Consider the following 13,564-nt stretch of genomic DNA (forward strand, 5'->3'; position numbering starts at 1 on the left):
ACATGTAAATCACAAAAACTGTAAGTTGCTTCAATTTTCTTCCTTTTGTCATAAGACCCACTGCAACTTATTTTTTCAAGTATGAAATGGAAACTGATGTCAGAAAAGACAACTGAAAATGTCTCAACCAGTTATAATCAAGTAGTACAAATTCTTAGTATTAGTTGCTAACACAACTCTTCATGTCATTGGAAATACTGTTTTAGACCAAAAGAGTAATTGAAATGTGGAAAAATACAGTTCTAAAAATGAGACCAGGAGTGCCAAACAGCATGCTCTCAAAACTTCAGAGAAAGTCCTCAGAAATTAGGATACTACAGAGAACTTCTTCACCTTCTCCCGTATGCCAACGAGAGTGTCTGAATTACATTCATCTCACTCTTACATGGTGAAGTAGGTTTCCATACACTTAAACATTAATAACATAAGAGAACTACTTCAATCACACTTTTAAAATATCAACATTAATTTTAAAAATTCTTAGGTTTCCATTCACTTTAAGATCTTTTCATTGACTTCTTTTAGAAGTCTGGTTCTAACAAACTTTAACAAGAAAATCATTTCCCTTACTTCGCTCTTCACGGAACTTTCTTCCACCTCTTCCTCGACTGCTGCCAGGTAAGACATGGAGCCTCTTCTGTTCAACTGAAAGGCACAGCACAAGAATACCTGCAGTCTGCTTGCCAGTCAACATCACCAAGATCCCAGTCCAGCTGCATTTTTATGTAGCTAATTTTTTACTCACTTTATCCAAGATGCCCACCCCCACAAGAAGCCTGTCTCCTGGTCCGTTCAGCTCCTCCAGCCAGATATCCCGAGTCAGTCAAACCTTAGGTCTTGTCATTTTCATGGCCCCCTGTGGCCCTTCATCAAACAATTAAAGAATGTGATTCATTGATATGAATGCAGGGAAGATTTAGGCACTGGGCCCTTCTTGAGTCTGCAAAGGGCTCACTTTTCTGTACGAAGATACTTCAAAGGGAGGCTTGATCCACCTGCCTGTGAAATTTTATAAGCATGTCCTAAAGTAACTCAGGCGTTAAGAATTCTGGGTGGAGTCCAGAAAAGGCACACCCTGAGGATTTATATTCACTAGTAAACAACCTCAGGTTGAGTATTTCCACTTTTAAAAATTCCTTTACTACAGGCCATAGACATAGATGCCACAGGTCGTTCAGGTGGAAAACACTACCCATTAATGCTCTTATGGAGTGCGGGGCCAGCATTAACCTAAAGTCATACCCACCTTCCACTCAGAAGCATCCCTCTCTGCCACTCCACCTTCCTCTGATGTTACAGCTGGCAGCCTATCTCTTTCTACTTCTTCTTCTTCTTGCTTCAAATGCTGGTGAAGGTTTAGTACGGTGGCCTTCAAGTCCACCAACAGGTCTTCTTTTCTCTGGTTCAAACTCAGAATCTGTTTTTCCATACGTTCGATTTCTCCCTGTGTAGAAAGAGTGTTTGCGTAGGTTTGAGAAGTCTGAGGCCTCTGCAGGCCCAGAGCAGCCTGCTTCCTTTGGTACAAGGGCTGAAGATTTTTCTCTGCTGTTTGGTTTACAAAGCCAGAGCCTAGTCTCTGGTACAGTATAGCTCCTTTCCATCCTGGATGTATTTCCAAAGGTCCTGTGTAGGGTTTATAAGCTATAGGATGCCTCAGCCTTACCAGAGACCTTGTGAATCAGAATCTCTGGGGGTTGAGCCAAAGCATGGAAACTTGTAACATGCTCCACAGATGACTGTGGTGTGCAGCCAGGGTTGGGAGCTACTGCTCTAGTGGCTAGCTACAGGACTGAGAGAACCAGGATCCACGGGGCAGAGCCCAGGAGTCTGCACACTAACCAACACCACACAAGTGCCTTATGCAGACTTCCCATTGTGTCCCAAAGCATATTAAAAATGCATGTCCCCAGGAGACATGTTCCCATGTCTCTCCAGGAAATTCTTAAGCAGACTAACATTTGGGAATCACTGAGAGAAAATGAAGACAGAAATCTCATTCTTTTATTATCATCTTTGAACTTCTTTGGTATTACTAAATTCATTTACGTTTTTTTTTTTTTTAGCAGAGTCTATCCTGCTCAATCATTTACTTTTTCTACAGTAAAATTTTCCTACTAAATAGGAATAGATAAACAAATAAAGGTACCATGTAGTATATCTTCTTATGGGAATGATGGACAGATGATCCCAAGTTTCGTGATGTTACTTTTAACATTTATACTATTGATATGTGCAAATCAAATTTCTTATTCATGGCAGATATACAGATGCCCACTGTATGTCTGAGATGATTACAGGATTATAGATTCTTAGCTTTGGAAGAAATAGCAGGTGACAAATACACTAACATCCTCCTCTCTAGCACCTCTGAGAGATGTCATTCAACTTGCCTGAGCTCCTGAAGTGCGTGCTGCATCAGAAGCAGCCTGCTCCTTTTTAGAAAACCTTCATGTGTTTGAAATTTGTTCCTAATATATTCCTTAGACCCCTATTCTTTCCTCCTTATTTCTTCCTTTCTTGCTGTCGGTTCATCCATCCACCCATCCTACAGATAGTCATAGAAGCATTAATTTTCTTATAGAACAGAGAAACGTAATCTGTCTCCACCTGCAAGAGAGAGTTCTAAAGGCCAGAGAAAGAAGGTGATTTGTCCAAAGCTGCAACTAGCACACAGCAGAGCACAGGCCTGGGCTTTCTCCTGGCTCCACTGCACACATTCCTGTGCCAATACCCCTATTCTGTCTGAAGTCAAAATTTCTGTGATTTGCTTTTGGGAAAAAACAATTGTTTGACTTAAATCTGAGTTGGCTGCATTTTGTGTTCCACTTTCAATAAACACTAAACTTCAGAGGTACACTGCTTCCCGACAAGAGGGACACTACAGCCACTACAATAACAGAAACAGAGTACAGGCACAGTCCTACATGGAGCAGCTACTCTCAAAGCAGCGTCTGCAGACCCCTGGCCACAGTCCACGAGGTTCAGACCATTTTCATAATACTAGAATCTTATTTGCCTTTTACACCATGCTGACATTTGCACTGATGGCATGAAAGCAATGGTGGGTAAAACTACTGGCACCTTATATGAATCAAGGCAGGAACACCAAGTCTATTCGTTGTTACTGGGTTCTTCACTTTGATGTATTTATAGTAAAAAAAAATTCCATTTTCCTTAAGAATGTCCTTGATAAAAACACGTGTCTTAGTTTATTTGTGCTGCCATAACAGAATATCTGTGACTGGGTAATTTATAAAGAACAGAAATTTATTTCTCAGTTCTGGATACTAAGAAGTCCAGGATCAAAGTATTGGTAGGTTTGGTGTCTGGTGAGGGCTGTTCTCTGTTTCCAAGATGGCGCATTGAACACTATATCTTCCTGAAGGGAGACTTGTCGTGTTCTCACATGGCACAAAGCAGAAGGGCAAAAATGGGTGAACTCCCTCCCTCAAGCCCTTTTCTGAGGGCACCTAATCCCATTCATGAGGGAGGAACCCTCATGACTCAATCACCTCCCAAAGGCCACACCTCCCGATACTGCTGTGTTGGTGATTAAGTTTCAACATGAATAAAAATGTTGGGGGGAGGGGAGGCAACATTTTTTGGGAGGATAAAAACATTCAAACCACAGCAGTGTGTATTTTTAGTATTCTTTGTGAAAAAAATGGAAAGTATACATATGGCACTTCTGCTGCATACCAAGGGCCAATGGTTGAGAAAAAGCACTTATGCTACTGTTTGAGTTGTAAGCTGAACTATCCTTTTTATTCACAGAACACTATTTTTACTTGAAAAAAAGCCAGCTGATAAACTATATTGCTTTCCTTAAATACTAAAAGATTTTTTCTGAAGAGATAGGTGTTAATATTAACAACTATGATTTAAAGAAATATTGACTCTTGAAATGTGTCAACATTTGGAAGATCTGCCTAACTCAGTTAATCAGGATTTTCCAAGGGATCGAGCGTGATGTTATAAAATCATGCATTGTTAGAAGATCCATTCGAAGTACATTTTAATGTAAATTTTAATGTAAGAATGTATAAAGTTCATTGACATGGGTTTAGATTCCATTTTACAATTAATACATAATTTGCACTTGTCGGGTACAATTATTCAAAAGGACTATTAAAATATTCCTCTATCTTCCAAGTGCATGTCTTTAAGAGGCTGGATTGTCTTCACGTACTTAAAACAAGACTACATGCCTCAGCAGATCAAATGCAGAAACACAACAATCTGTCCATTAGGTGGATGCAAAAGTAATCGCGGTTTCTGCCATTACTTTTAATGGCAAAAACTGGAATTACTTTTGCACTGACCTAATATTAAGCCAGATATTAAAGAGATTACAAATACATAAAACAATGTCACTCTTCTCACTACTATTTATTTTAGAAAATATAACTACTTTAAAAAAGTGTTATTTCTACTACAGCCTGGGTAACACAGTGAGACCTCATCTTTAAAAAAAAGATAATAATAATAAAAATAGTTATTCCTATTAATATGTGGTGGGTTTATTATTGTTCATTTCTGAGTTTTAATTTAGTTATCAATGGATATAATTCATATAAACAGAAGCTCTTTGGGGTCCTTGATTTTTTAGCATAAGGGGAAATCTAATATTTTTACAATATTGAGTCTTCATTACTGAGTGGGAATTATTGATCCACCATTTAACAGCTGTGTCATCTTGCACTCTCCTGTACTTCACTGTAGATGTCAAATCACTTGCCCCAGGTCTCACAGCTGGCGAGTAGTGTAATCTTCCTTTGAGTACCATATTAATTGCTTGCCCGCATCAATTTGATGGCAAGAAAAAAAGCAGCTCTCTATTACCCCTAGCATACAATCAGGTTTTTTTGTTGTTGTTGTTGTTTTTTATTACAGAAATGCTACTTTAAAAACAAAGACCGAAAAAACCTAGCAATAGATAGTTAACATGCAAACCATTGTAACTGAATCCACAGGACACTGTTTTTTTGTTGTTTTGTTTTGTTTTGTTTTTTTTTTTGAGACGGAGTCTCACTCAGTCGCCCAGGCTGGAGCGATCTCGGCTCACTGCAAGCTCCGTCTCCCAGGTTCACGCCATTCTCCTGCCTCAGCCTCCCGAGTAGCTGGTACTACAGGCTAATTTTTTGTATTTTTAGCAGAGACAGGGTTTCACCGTGTTAGCCAGGATGGTCTCGATCTCCTGACCTCGTGATCTGCCCACCTCGGCCTCCCAAAGTGCTGGGATTACAGGCGTGAGCCACCGCGCCCGGCCCACAGGACACTGTTAATTCTGACATATGGCAATATGTCAGTATGGCAATACTGCTTAGAATATGGAATTCTTCAGTACAATAGTATTCAGGGTCTTCACTGCTGCAGCCCAGCCTGCCTACACTGCCTGACTCTATCCCAGAAAGTCAGGTTGTCCAAATATCCTGTGTGTTATATCAGGTTCTTTGGTACCAGAGCAAATTCAGATCAAAATGCTTCAAGCTGAGGTCATGGGCACTTAAGCCCTCCATTAAAGAAGGAGATGTGGCAGCCCTGGCTCAGTTTCTGGGGTTAGGACTGCCCAGGCTACAAACAGATAAGGCTTCTCTTGATCAAACATCAGGGGCTATAATTTTATCACTTTTTAGTAATGATAATTATATAATCATCTATTTTATGAAATAGGGATGGAAAGTAAACACACACGGAAATACCTTCAATTGTTACAGAGAAACAGGAACTTACACTGCACCACTAGTAAGGCTCCTGGACACCAAAGGCTTAGTAAGTATTAAATAAATGGACTGATGGACAAATGAAACATACCCTTATGAATGAAAAAAAACATACCTGTAGTTGTGGCAGCTTGGCAGCTTGGTCTGGTGACATATGTTCAAGGGAGAACTGAGCTGAATAATTATTTAAGATCTGTTTCAAATTTTCTATTTCTTCATCACATTCATTGGTCTGTTTTATGACTACCTATAAAAAAACCCCCACAAAAAAGAATCTTTGTCATAATCTAAGCAGATTAATAGACTGTTTTCATTGTCTAGCCCCATAGAAGTTTTAATCAGTCAGAGCAAATATGCACCCATTGAGACTTCAACAGGACGTGGTAGCCTAAACAGAGAGAAGAATGTTTGCAAAGCTGACACCTGATCTCGCTCTACTAGATGCCAGGGCACCTTGGGCAGTGCTTAAAGTACAAGTCTCATCGGACACACCTGTGCTCTTAAGTATTTCCGGTCCAGTGGGTTTATTCTGGAAAGCATTTTATGGCATGTTAACATAAAGTTGCTAACTTTTGAGAAGTTACTGACAAGTCACATACACCATTTTAATACATATTCCATGGTTGGGGGGAGGGGGGCTTTCCACATAGAAAGGTGACATAACGATTCAGACTGAACAGAGCATGTGAGGTCCGTGATGATGGGTTTTCCCAGTCCAGGCTCATCTTCACCTGGTATCCCTTGGGATCAGTGATGTGTGTTTTACGAGTAAGAGGCTGAGGGTTCAAGAACAGTCTGAATTTGCAGAATAAGGTAAAACTAACCAGAACAATACCTGGCATCTCGTGTTAGGGGAGCAGCAAAGCTCAGACCTATCTGTGGACTAAATAATATGATTAAGTATGATGAAAGACAAAGAAACAGACTTCAAAAGAAAAACTAGATACTCTTTGGTATGCTACATAATGAAGCAAAACGCCTTTTAAAACTACCAAGTTTCTAGCCAACACGGAATTCTTCCTTGTATTTTCTTTAATATTTAACCATAATTTTAGCTGTAGGCTGGAAATGAATAACTATGTTCACTGTGCACATCTGTTCCCCAGCCCTCAATAATGAACTACATCCCGTTACTCCCCACAAAAGTAATTTGTCTTATTTGCTACAACGAGGGTACTTACAATATCTAAAGTAGAAATCAAAGGAAATGTACCATATTCTAATGATTGTCATCACCACCGTCTTCCTTAGCTTTGAAATATATGAGGGGACATCTGATTGCCACCAGCACAATGAGATGGAAAATTTGAGCAGCACAGTTTGATACCTAACTTGGCGCAAAATAGAACTTCCTCTTCTATTTCACCCCTTTCATCCGTGAAGAAGCCACTTGAAAGTATAGTTAGGACTGTGGCTTTCTTTTTCTGACCAGGAGACTAATAAAGCACAAAAGGATGAAAATAATTGATCAAATTTTATATTTTTTTCTCTTTATATTATTACAAGATAGTACATTGAGTGCTAGATCCTTTTTCTCTCTGTGGGTGTTACAGAATGACATCAGTTGACCAGTGGCCAGACCAGAGAAACTGAGTTAAGACTCAAACCAGAGAGTACAGTCTCCTCAAACCTTAGGAGAACAGAGTGGCCACCAAAATGTGCATGAAATTTAAGAGGGAATAACATATAGTCATTTTTCTTCTTACAACCAGAAGGCAGTCATGAAAAATGAAAAATAACCCTTACAGTGACCCATCTAATCAGGAAAGGCAGCACGCAGGAGGTTGACGGAGAGGGTTGGAAGTCTGTGCAGACTTTCTGCAACTTTCTGTTCTTGTGGGAGTGATTGTTGATCCAGGAATACAAACTAAAGATTATTCCTAACTAATGATGATTCCTGATGGAGAGTAGTGATTTAACAAAACCCAACCACCACCACCACCACCACCACCACGACACAAAACCCCTCTGGGGAGAAGATGAAAAATATCAGCTCTCAATATACAGAAATGACACCAGGAGTTTAGAAACTCAAATTCTTGTTCCATGTGTACATAAATTAACCTCTACACAAGTTAACTCTGTGGTCTTTCAGCAGGTCACTTAACCCTGATGCCAATTTCCTTATCTGTAAAAATAAAAATGATAAAGTGCCTACTCTACCTACATCACATGTTTGGTAATGAGAAAATCAATAGGAGAGTGACTGAGATGAACACAGAGATTACTACGGTGATGATTACTTTACAGATCTGTTGGCCTCAGAGGCTGCAAATGCCTTGTTCAGGTTTGACTCTCTTCCCACAGCATTTTGCCCATGTAGGTCTTTAACAACTGTGGAATGAAATTAAATAGACCATAACTATGCTTTAATGTCTTAAAGGATAAGAACTGAGAAAAATAACCTTAGCTCCGTTTGAGCATGAAGATATGCTTTTATATCAAATGCCGCCTCCTACAATAATAGGATAATAATGAATTTCAATTAGAAGTGAAAACCAAACCAGCTTTTGGTGAACATTTTCATTCAGTAAGTTGGCTGTCATCAGAAACTGCTTACCTTTAATAACTCATTTTGTTCTTGAGTCACATTTTCCAATAGTTTTATATCTTGTAAAAGCTGATTTGTCCGCTGAAACACAGGCAGAGGTTTCATTCCTGTTTGGGGCAACCTCAGTTCCACTTGGTAAGACACTATCTCAGCAATGGTTTTCTTCATGGGACGTATATTTTCAAGTATGACCTTAATTATATAAGAGGAGCATGTTACAGAAATGAAAAGACAATGGCTACTGTTAAATTTAATTATTCAAAATTAAAATACGGTATAGTTTTTATAGTTTGCATTTTTAAAACAATTTCTTAGCTCAGATTGAAAAGAACTATTGTATCACTCATGATCCGGGAGTTGAAAGTCTCAGGAAAGAATAACTGGGGCAAAAGTAACCTACCAATACTAAATTACGCATTTGGACAACTTTTTCTTCCTTTTCTCTCTCCGCTTTCTGTGTAGAACTGGCGTTCTGCTGTGTATACTGTCACTAGGCAGTGAGCAATGTAAGGGCAGGTACTGCCTCTGACTTTCGTAGCAACTACACCTAGCACAGGGCTTCCCGTATAGTAGGCCCTCAGAAGTGCTTATTGACTTGAACAGAACTGTCCTGCATGAGTCCCAGGAGTATAATTATATTTTGCTTTAATAACATCTGATCCACAGAATCTGGATTTATGTAACCAATACATTAGAAGAGATTACTCACGGTAATAAGTCATATTTCATATAATATCATTTCATTTAATCCTCACAACCCCTCGAGAGGTAAGTACCCTAACCTCCATTTCACAGGTGAGGAAACTGGGTTCATAGAAGTTAGAAGATCTAGGTAAGCTTAGTGTGTAAGAGGCAGAGCTGGGAACAGAATCCAGGCCTCCCTGGTCCTAAACCACATGCTCTCAATCACTAGGCTGAGCAGGGGATCAACTTTGCCTGCTGTTTAGTCATGTCCCAGCTCCTCTGGCAGGGGCTCTATTTACATTACAATTAGCCAATGTAATCACCTCAGTACCAGTGCACAGATATGAAAGAGAATCCAAAAACCATTAATCACTCAAAGTCACGCAGCCAGTGAGCAGTCTAGCTGCGGCTGGAACCCCGTTCAGCCTGAATTACGTGCTCAAGCCCTTAAGTTTGATTTAAATGAAAAAATAACCTATAGGAAAATTATCTTTACATAGGTGGTACTACAACTATGATTTAAATATACAGTTATAGTTATTCCCATCAATTTCCCAACCTTATTTTGCTATTACTCTGGTAAGACTAAATGCTTTCTGTAATCATATTATATTCTATTTTGAAAAGGACATAATAAGTATCATAAGAAAATACTTTGAATAATAATCTATGCTTACCTGCCCATGTTTAAGATGTTCTTCAGGTGAAAAATCAAATATTTCTTTTGATAATAGGATAGTTTTGATTTTTGAAACTCTTTTTTCCATTGATTTTACTTCAGATTCAATAGCAACCACATCCTAGAATTTCAGAAGAACACACTGATGCAATATATATTGTACATTAATCATCTATAAAACAGTTTATTGGCATTAATTCTATTCTCTTATTTAGCCAAACAATATCTGCCATCTATACCTCTGAAAAACTAATGAAGCACTATAGATAAATAAATAATGTTCATCATTTTCTTTTTTTCTTTTTTTCTTTTTTTTTTCTGAGACGGAGTTTCGCTCTTGTTGCCCAGGCTGGAGTGCAATGTCGTGATCTCTGCCCACTGCAACCTCCGCCTCCCAGGTTCAAGCAATTCTCCTGCCTCAGCCTCTTGAATAGCTAGGATTACAGGCACGTGCCACCATGCCCAGTTAATTTTTATATTTTTAGTAGATACGGGGTTTTGCCATGTTGGCCAGGCTGGTTTCCAACTCCTGACTGCAGGTGATGCACCCACCTCGGCCTCCCAAAGTCCTGGGATTACAGGTGTGAGCCATCGTGCCTGGCCAGGGACCAACAAAACTTTATAAGAAAATGAAGCAGTATGTTCAATAGCTGTTTATAGTGATATCTTCAAATTATGAGGAAAAGTTAAATTACATGGACATTATTCTATGCACCTACTATTTAAGAAGGTATATAGAATTATACAACGTATTTTAGGGTAATTTTCATCAAACATTACAGAAGCATTTAAAAATTTTGAAATGAGCTTCAGTAACCAAAAATAATTACTTTAACACTTTATTCCCTGAAGATACATGAGTGTGGTGTAGGGAATGTAACTGAGTAACAAAGGTAAATAATGAAGAACTGTAATTGCCTCTACTATGTGACTCTATCTTTAAATAAATGCTTCCGATGTTTCAAGCCAAAACAAAAATCCAGAGGCTGGCAAATAACAACCCCTAAATAAATATTTGCTATTGGTAAATAAAGACTTGGGACTACCTGTTTTACACTTGTTTTTAATTCCTTTTTGTGGAGAAGGGGGTCTTACCATAGTGCCCAGGCAGGTCTCAAACTCCCGTGCTCACACTATCCTCCTGCCTCTGCCTCCGTAAATGCCAGGATTATAGGTGTGAGCCACCGTGCTGGGCACCGCGCCGGCCAGAACTCTCTCTTTTAATTCTCTCTTTCCTATCCAGCATTTAAAAATCAGTAGTATTTCTCTTTGACAAAGAGAAAATGCTGAGCTTATTTTATCAGGATTCTTTACTCTTTAAAACAGACCACTTCTGGATTGAAAATGGGGAGATGGTTTTTGCTATAGTTTGTTATAGTTACACTACAGGTTGCAAAGTAAAGCAAAATATAATTCCACAAATGAGAACATACATGACATTTTACCAGATCAATGTGTCTTCACATTGATTAGTTGTATAGTGCTTGGTTAGTAGTATAACTCTAATTTATTATTTATTTGACAGAATCCTGCTCTGTCACCCAGGCTGGAGTGCAGTGGCGCAATCTTGGCTCACTGCAACCTCTGCCCCCCAGGTTCAAGTGATTCTCCTGCCTCAGCCTTCCAAGTTGCTGGGATTACAGGTGTGCACCATGATGCCCAGCTAAATTTTGTATTTTTAGTAGAGACAGGGTTTCACCATGTTGGCCAGGCTCGTCTTGAACTCCTGACATCAAGTGATCCACCCGCCTTGGCCTGCCAAAGTGCTGGAATTATAGGCATGAGCCACCGTTGCCCAGCCTCTAATTTAATCCTGAATGATTAAATGAATAGTGCAAACTTACATCAGCCATTCGCTGAATCTGTGGAAGGCTTTCCATTATTTTTTGTTGTAAAGCTGTTACTTGATTACTTAACTCTTGTATGGATTGTGTTAATTCATCTGTTTCAAAAATTACTGACAGGTCTTCTAGATCCATAAAGATTGAATGTAAAAGATTGTGCTTCTGTTCTGAATCTTCCAAAGCCATCTAGATAAACACAGAATGGGAAAAATAGAGACATCAAGATCCTGATATAAGTTGATTAAAATTTAAATCAGAGAAAATTGAAAGTTGTCTCAACATTTTAAACTAGTCATTTCTAGTTCGATAATGAAAACAGAACACCCTCAATTGTCAATGACAGTGAAAGACTTCAGAGTATCTACCTGTATAACTGTAACATAATAAGAAACATATATATTTGGTCTTCGTCCACTTCTAAAACCCTTGGAATCCTTTAATAATAGGGGAGAGAGAAGTGTCTTTTACTATACATAATAAGCCCTTTCATACATGTAATCACTTTCAAATTTAAGATGTCAAAATAGCTCAGCCACCTAATGAAAATATTCAGCTTGATAATGTACTCTTCAGGTAATTCCATACAAAATAACTGATAGGAGAAAGAACATTCACTTACACAACTAGAATTTTAGTCACGAGTCACTAAAACTAAGTGGGTTATTCAGAATTTTATATTAATCTTATTCAAAATCCTTATAGGAGAAAACTTTTAGGAAAACAAAACTTAAAACCAATGCTTTTTTTTTTTTTTTTTTTTTTTTAACCAATTATCATTGACAACAGCATCAAAAACCATAAAATACTAAGGAATAAATTTAACAATATACATGTAAGAAATGTATACCGGGCTGGGTGCGGTGGCTCACGCCTGTAATTCCAGCACTTTGGGAGTCCGAGGTGGGTGGATCACCCGAGGTCAGGAGTTCGAGACCAGCCTGGCCAACATGGCGAAACTCTGTCTCTACTAAAAATACAAAAATTAGCAAGGTGTGGTGGCTCATGCCTGTAATCCCAGCTACTCAGGAGGCTGAGCAGGAGAATCGCTTGAACCTGGGAGGCGGAGCTTGCAGTGAGCCATTATCGCACCACTGCACTCCAGCCTGGGTGACACAGCGAGACACCAGACACCATCTCAAAAAAAAAAAAAAAAAAAGACCTGCATACTGAAAATCACAAAACATTGTTGAGAGAAATTAAATCCCTAGAGAAATAAAGAGATATATCATGTTTCTGGATTGAATGGTCATTATGGTTGAGATGTTAATTGTCTTCCAAATTGATCTACAAATTTAATGCAATCCCACTCAAAATTCCCACAGATCTTTATTTAGAAATTAACAAGAAGATTCTAAGATTTATATGGAAATACAAAGGCCTTGATTTAGCCAAAACAAATCTGAAAAAGAAGGACAAAGTTGTAGAACTGATGCTACCTGATTTCAAGACTTACTGTAAAGCTATAGCAGTGAAGACTGTCATATTGGTGAAAGTATAAACATATAAATTAATTGAACAGAAGGGAGAGCCCAGAAATAGATGCACATGTATAAGGTCAATTGATTTCCAACAAAGTGCCAAAGTAATTTAATGGTGATTCTTATCAATAAATGATGCAGAAACAATTGGATATCACCATGGAAAAAAAGAACTTTGATCCTTCAATCACACCTTATACAATTAACATGAAATGAATCATAGACCTAAGAGTGTAAGAGTTAAAACTATCAAGTTACTGGAAGAAAACACAGGAAGAAATCTTTGTAACCCTGGGTTAGGTAAGGATTTCTTAGAATGCAGCACAAAAGAATAATCCATAAAAGAAAATACTGATACATTGGACCTCATCAAATTAATAACATTTGCTCTCTGAAAGACAGTGTTAAAAGAATGAACAGACAAGCCACAGACTTGAAGAAAATATTTGTAAATGACATATATATCAAAAGAATGGTTTTCAGAATATTTTACAAAAAACTTACAACTCCACAAGAAGACAATGCAATTTTTTAAACGGGCAAAAAAAATTGAACAGATACTTCACAAAGGAAGTGTACAAATGACCGATAAAGACATAAATAAA

At 38.4% G+C, this 13,564-nt stretch overlaps 1 protein-coding gene across 5 annotated transcripts in view; it reads right to left on the minus strand.

Moving 5' to 3' along the window:
• SYNE2 (spectrin repeat containing nuclear envelope protein 2) overlaps positions 1-13,564 on the minus strand; it is a 379,604-nt gene that overhangs the window by 132,118 nt on the left and 233,922 nt on the right. For all 5 annotated transcript variants that reach the window (XM_032134991.2, XM_032134990.2, XM_032134988.2 and 2 more), the window contains exons 58-63: positions 11,482-11,667; positions 9,636-9,758; positions 8,284-8,466; positions 5,839-5,970; positions 1,247-1,444; positions 571-645 (exon numbers count right to left, since the gene is read on the minus strand). In XM_032134991.2, the coding sequence (XP_031990882.1) occupies positions 571-645; positions 1,247-1,444; positions 5,839-5,970; positions 8,284-8,466; positions 9,636-9,758; positions 11,482-11,667 (897 nt within the window). The remainder of the gene's footprint in view (positions 1-570; positions 646-1,246; positions 1,445-5,838; positions 5,971-8,283; positions 8,467-9,635; positions 9,759-11,481; positions 11,668-13,564) is intronic.

The sequence above is a fragment of the Hylobates moloch genome, unplaced genomic scaffold (genome assembly GCF_009828535.3).
Source record: "Hylobates moloch isolate HMO894 unplaced genomic scaffold, HMol_V3 SCAFFOLD_16, whole genome shotgun sequence".
Lineage (NCBI taxonomy): Eukaryota > Metazoa > Chordata > Mammalia > Primates > Hylobatidae > Hylobates > Hylobates moloch.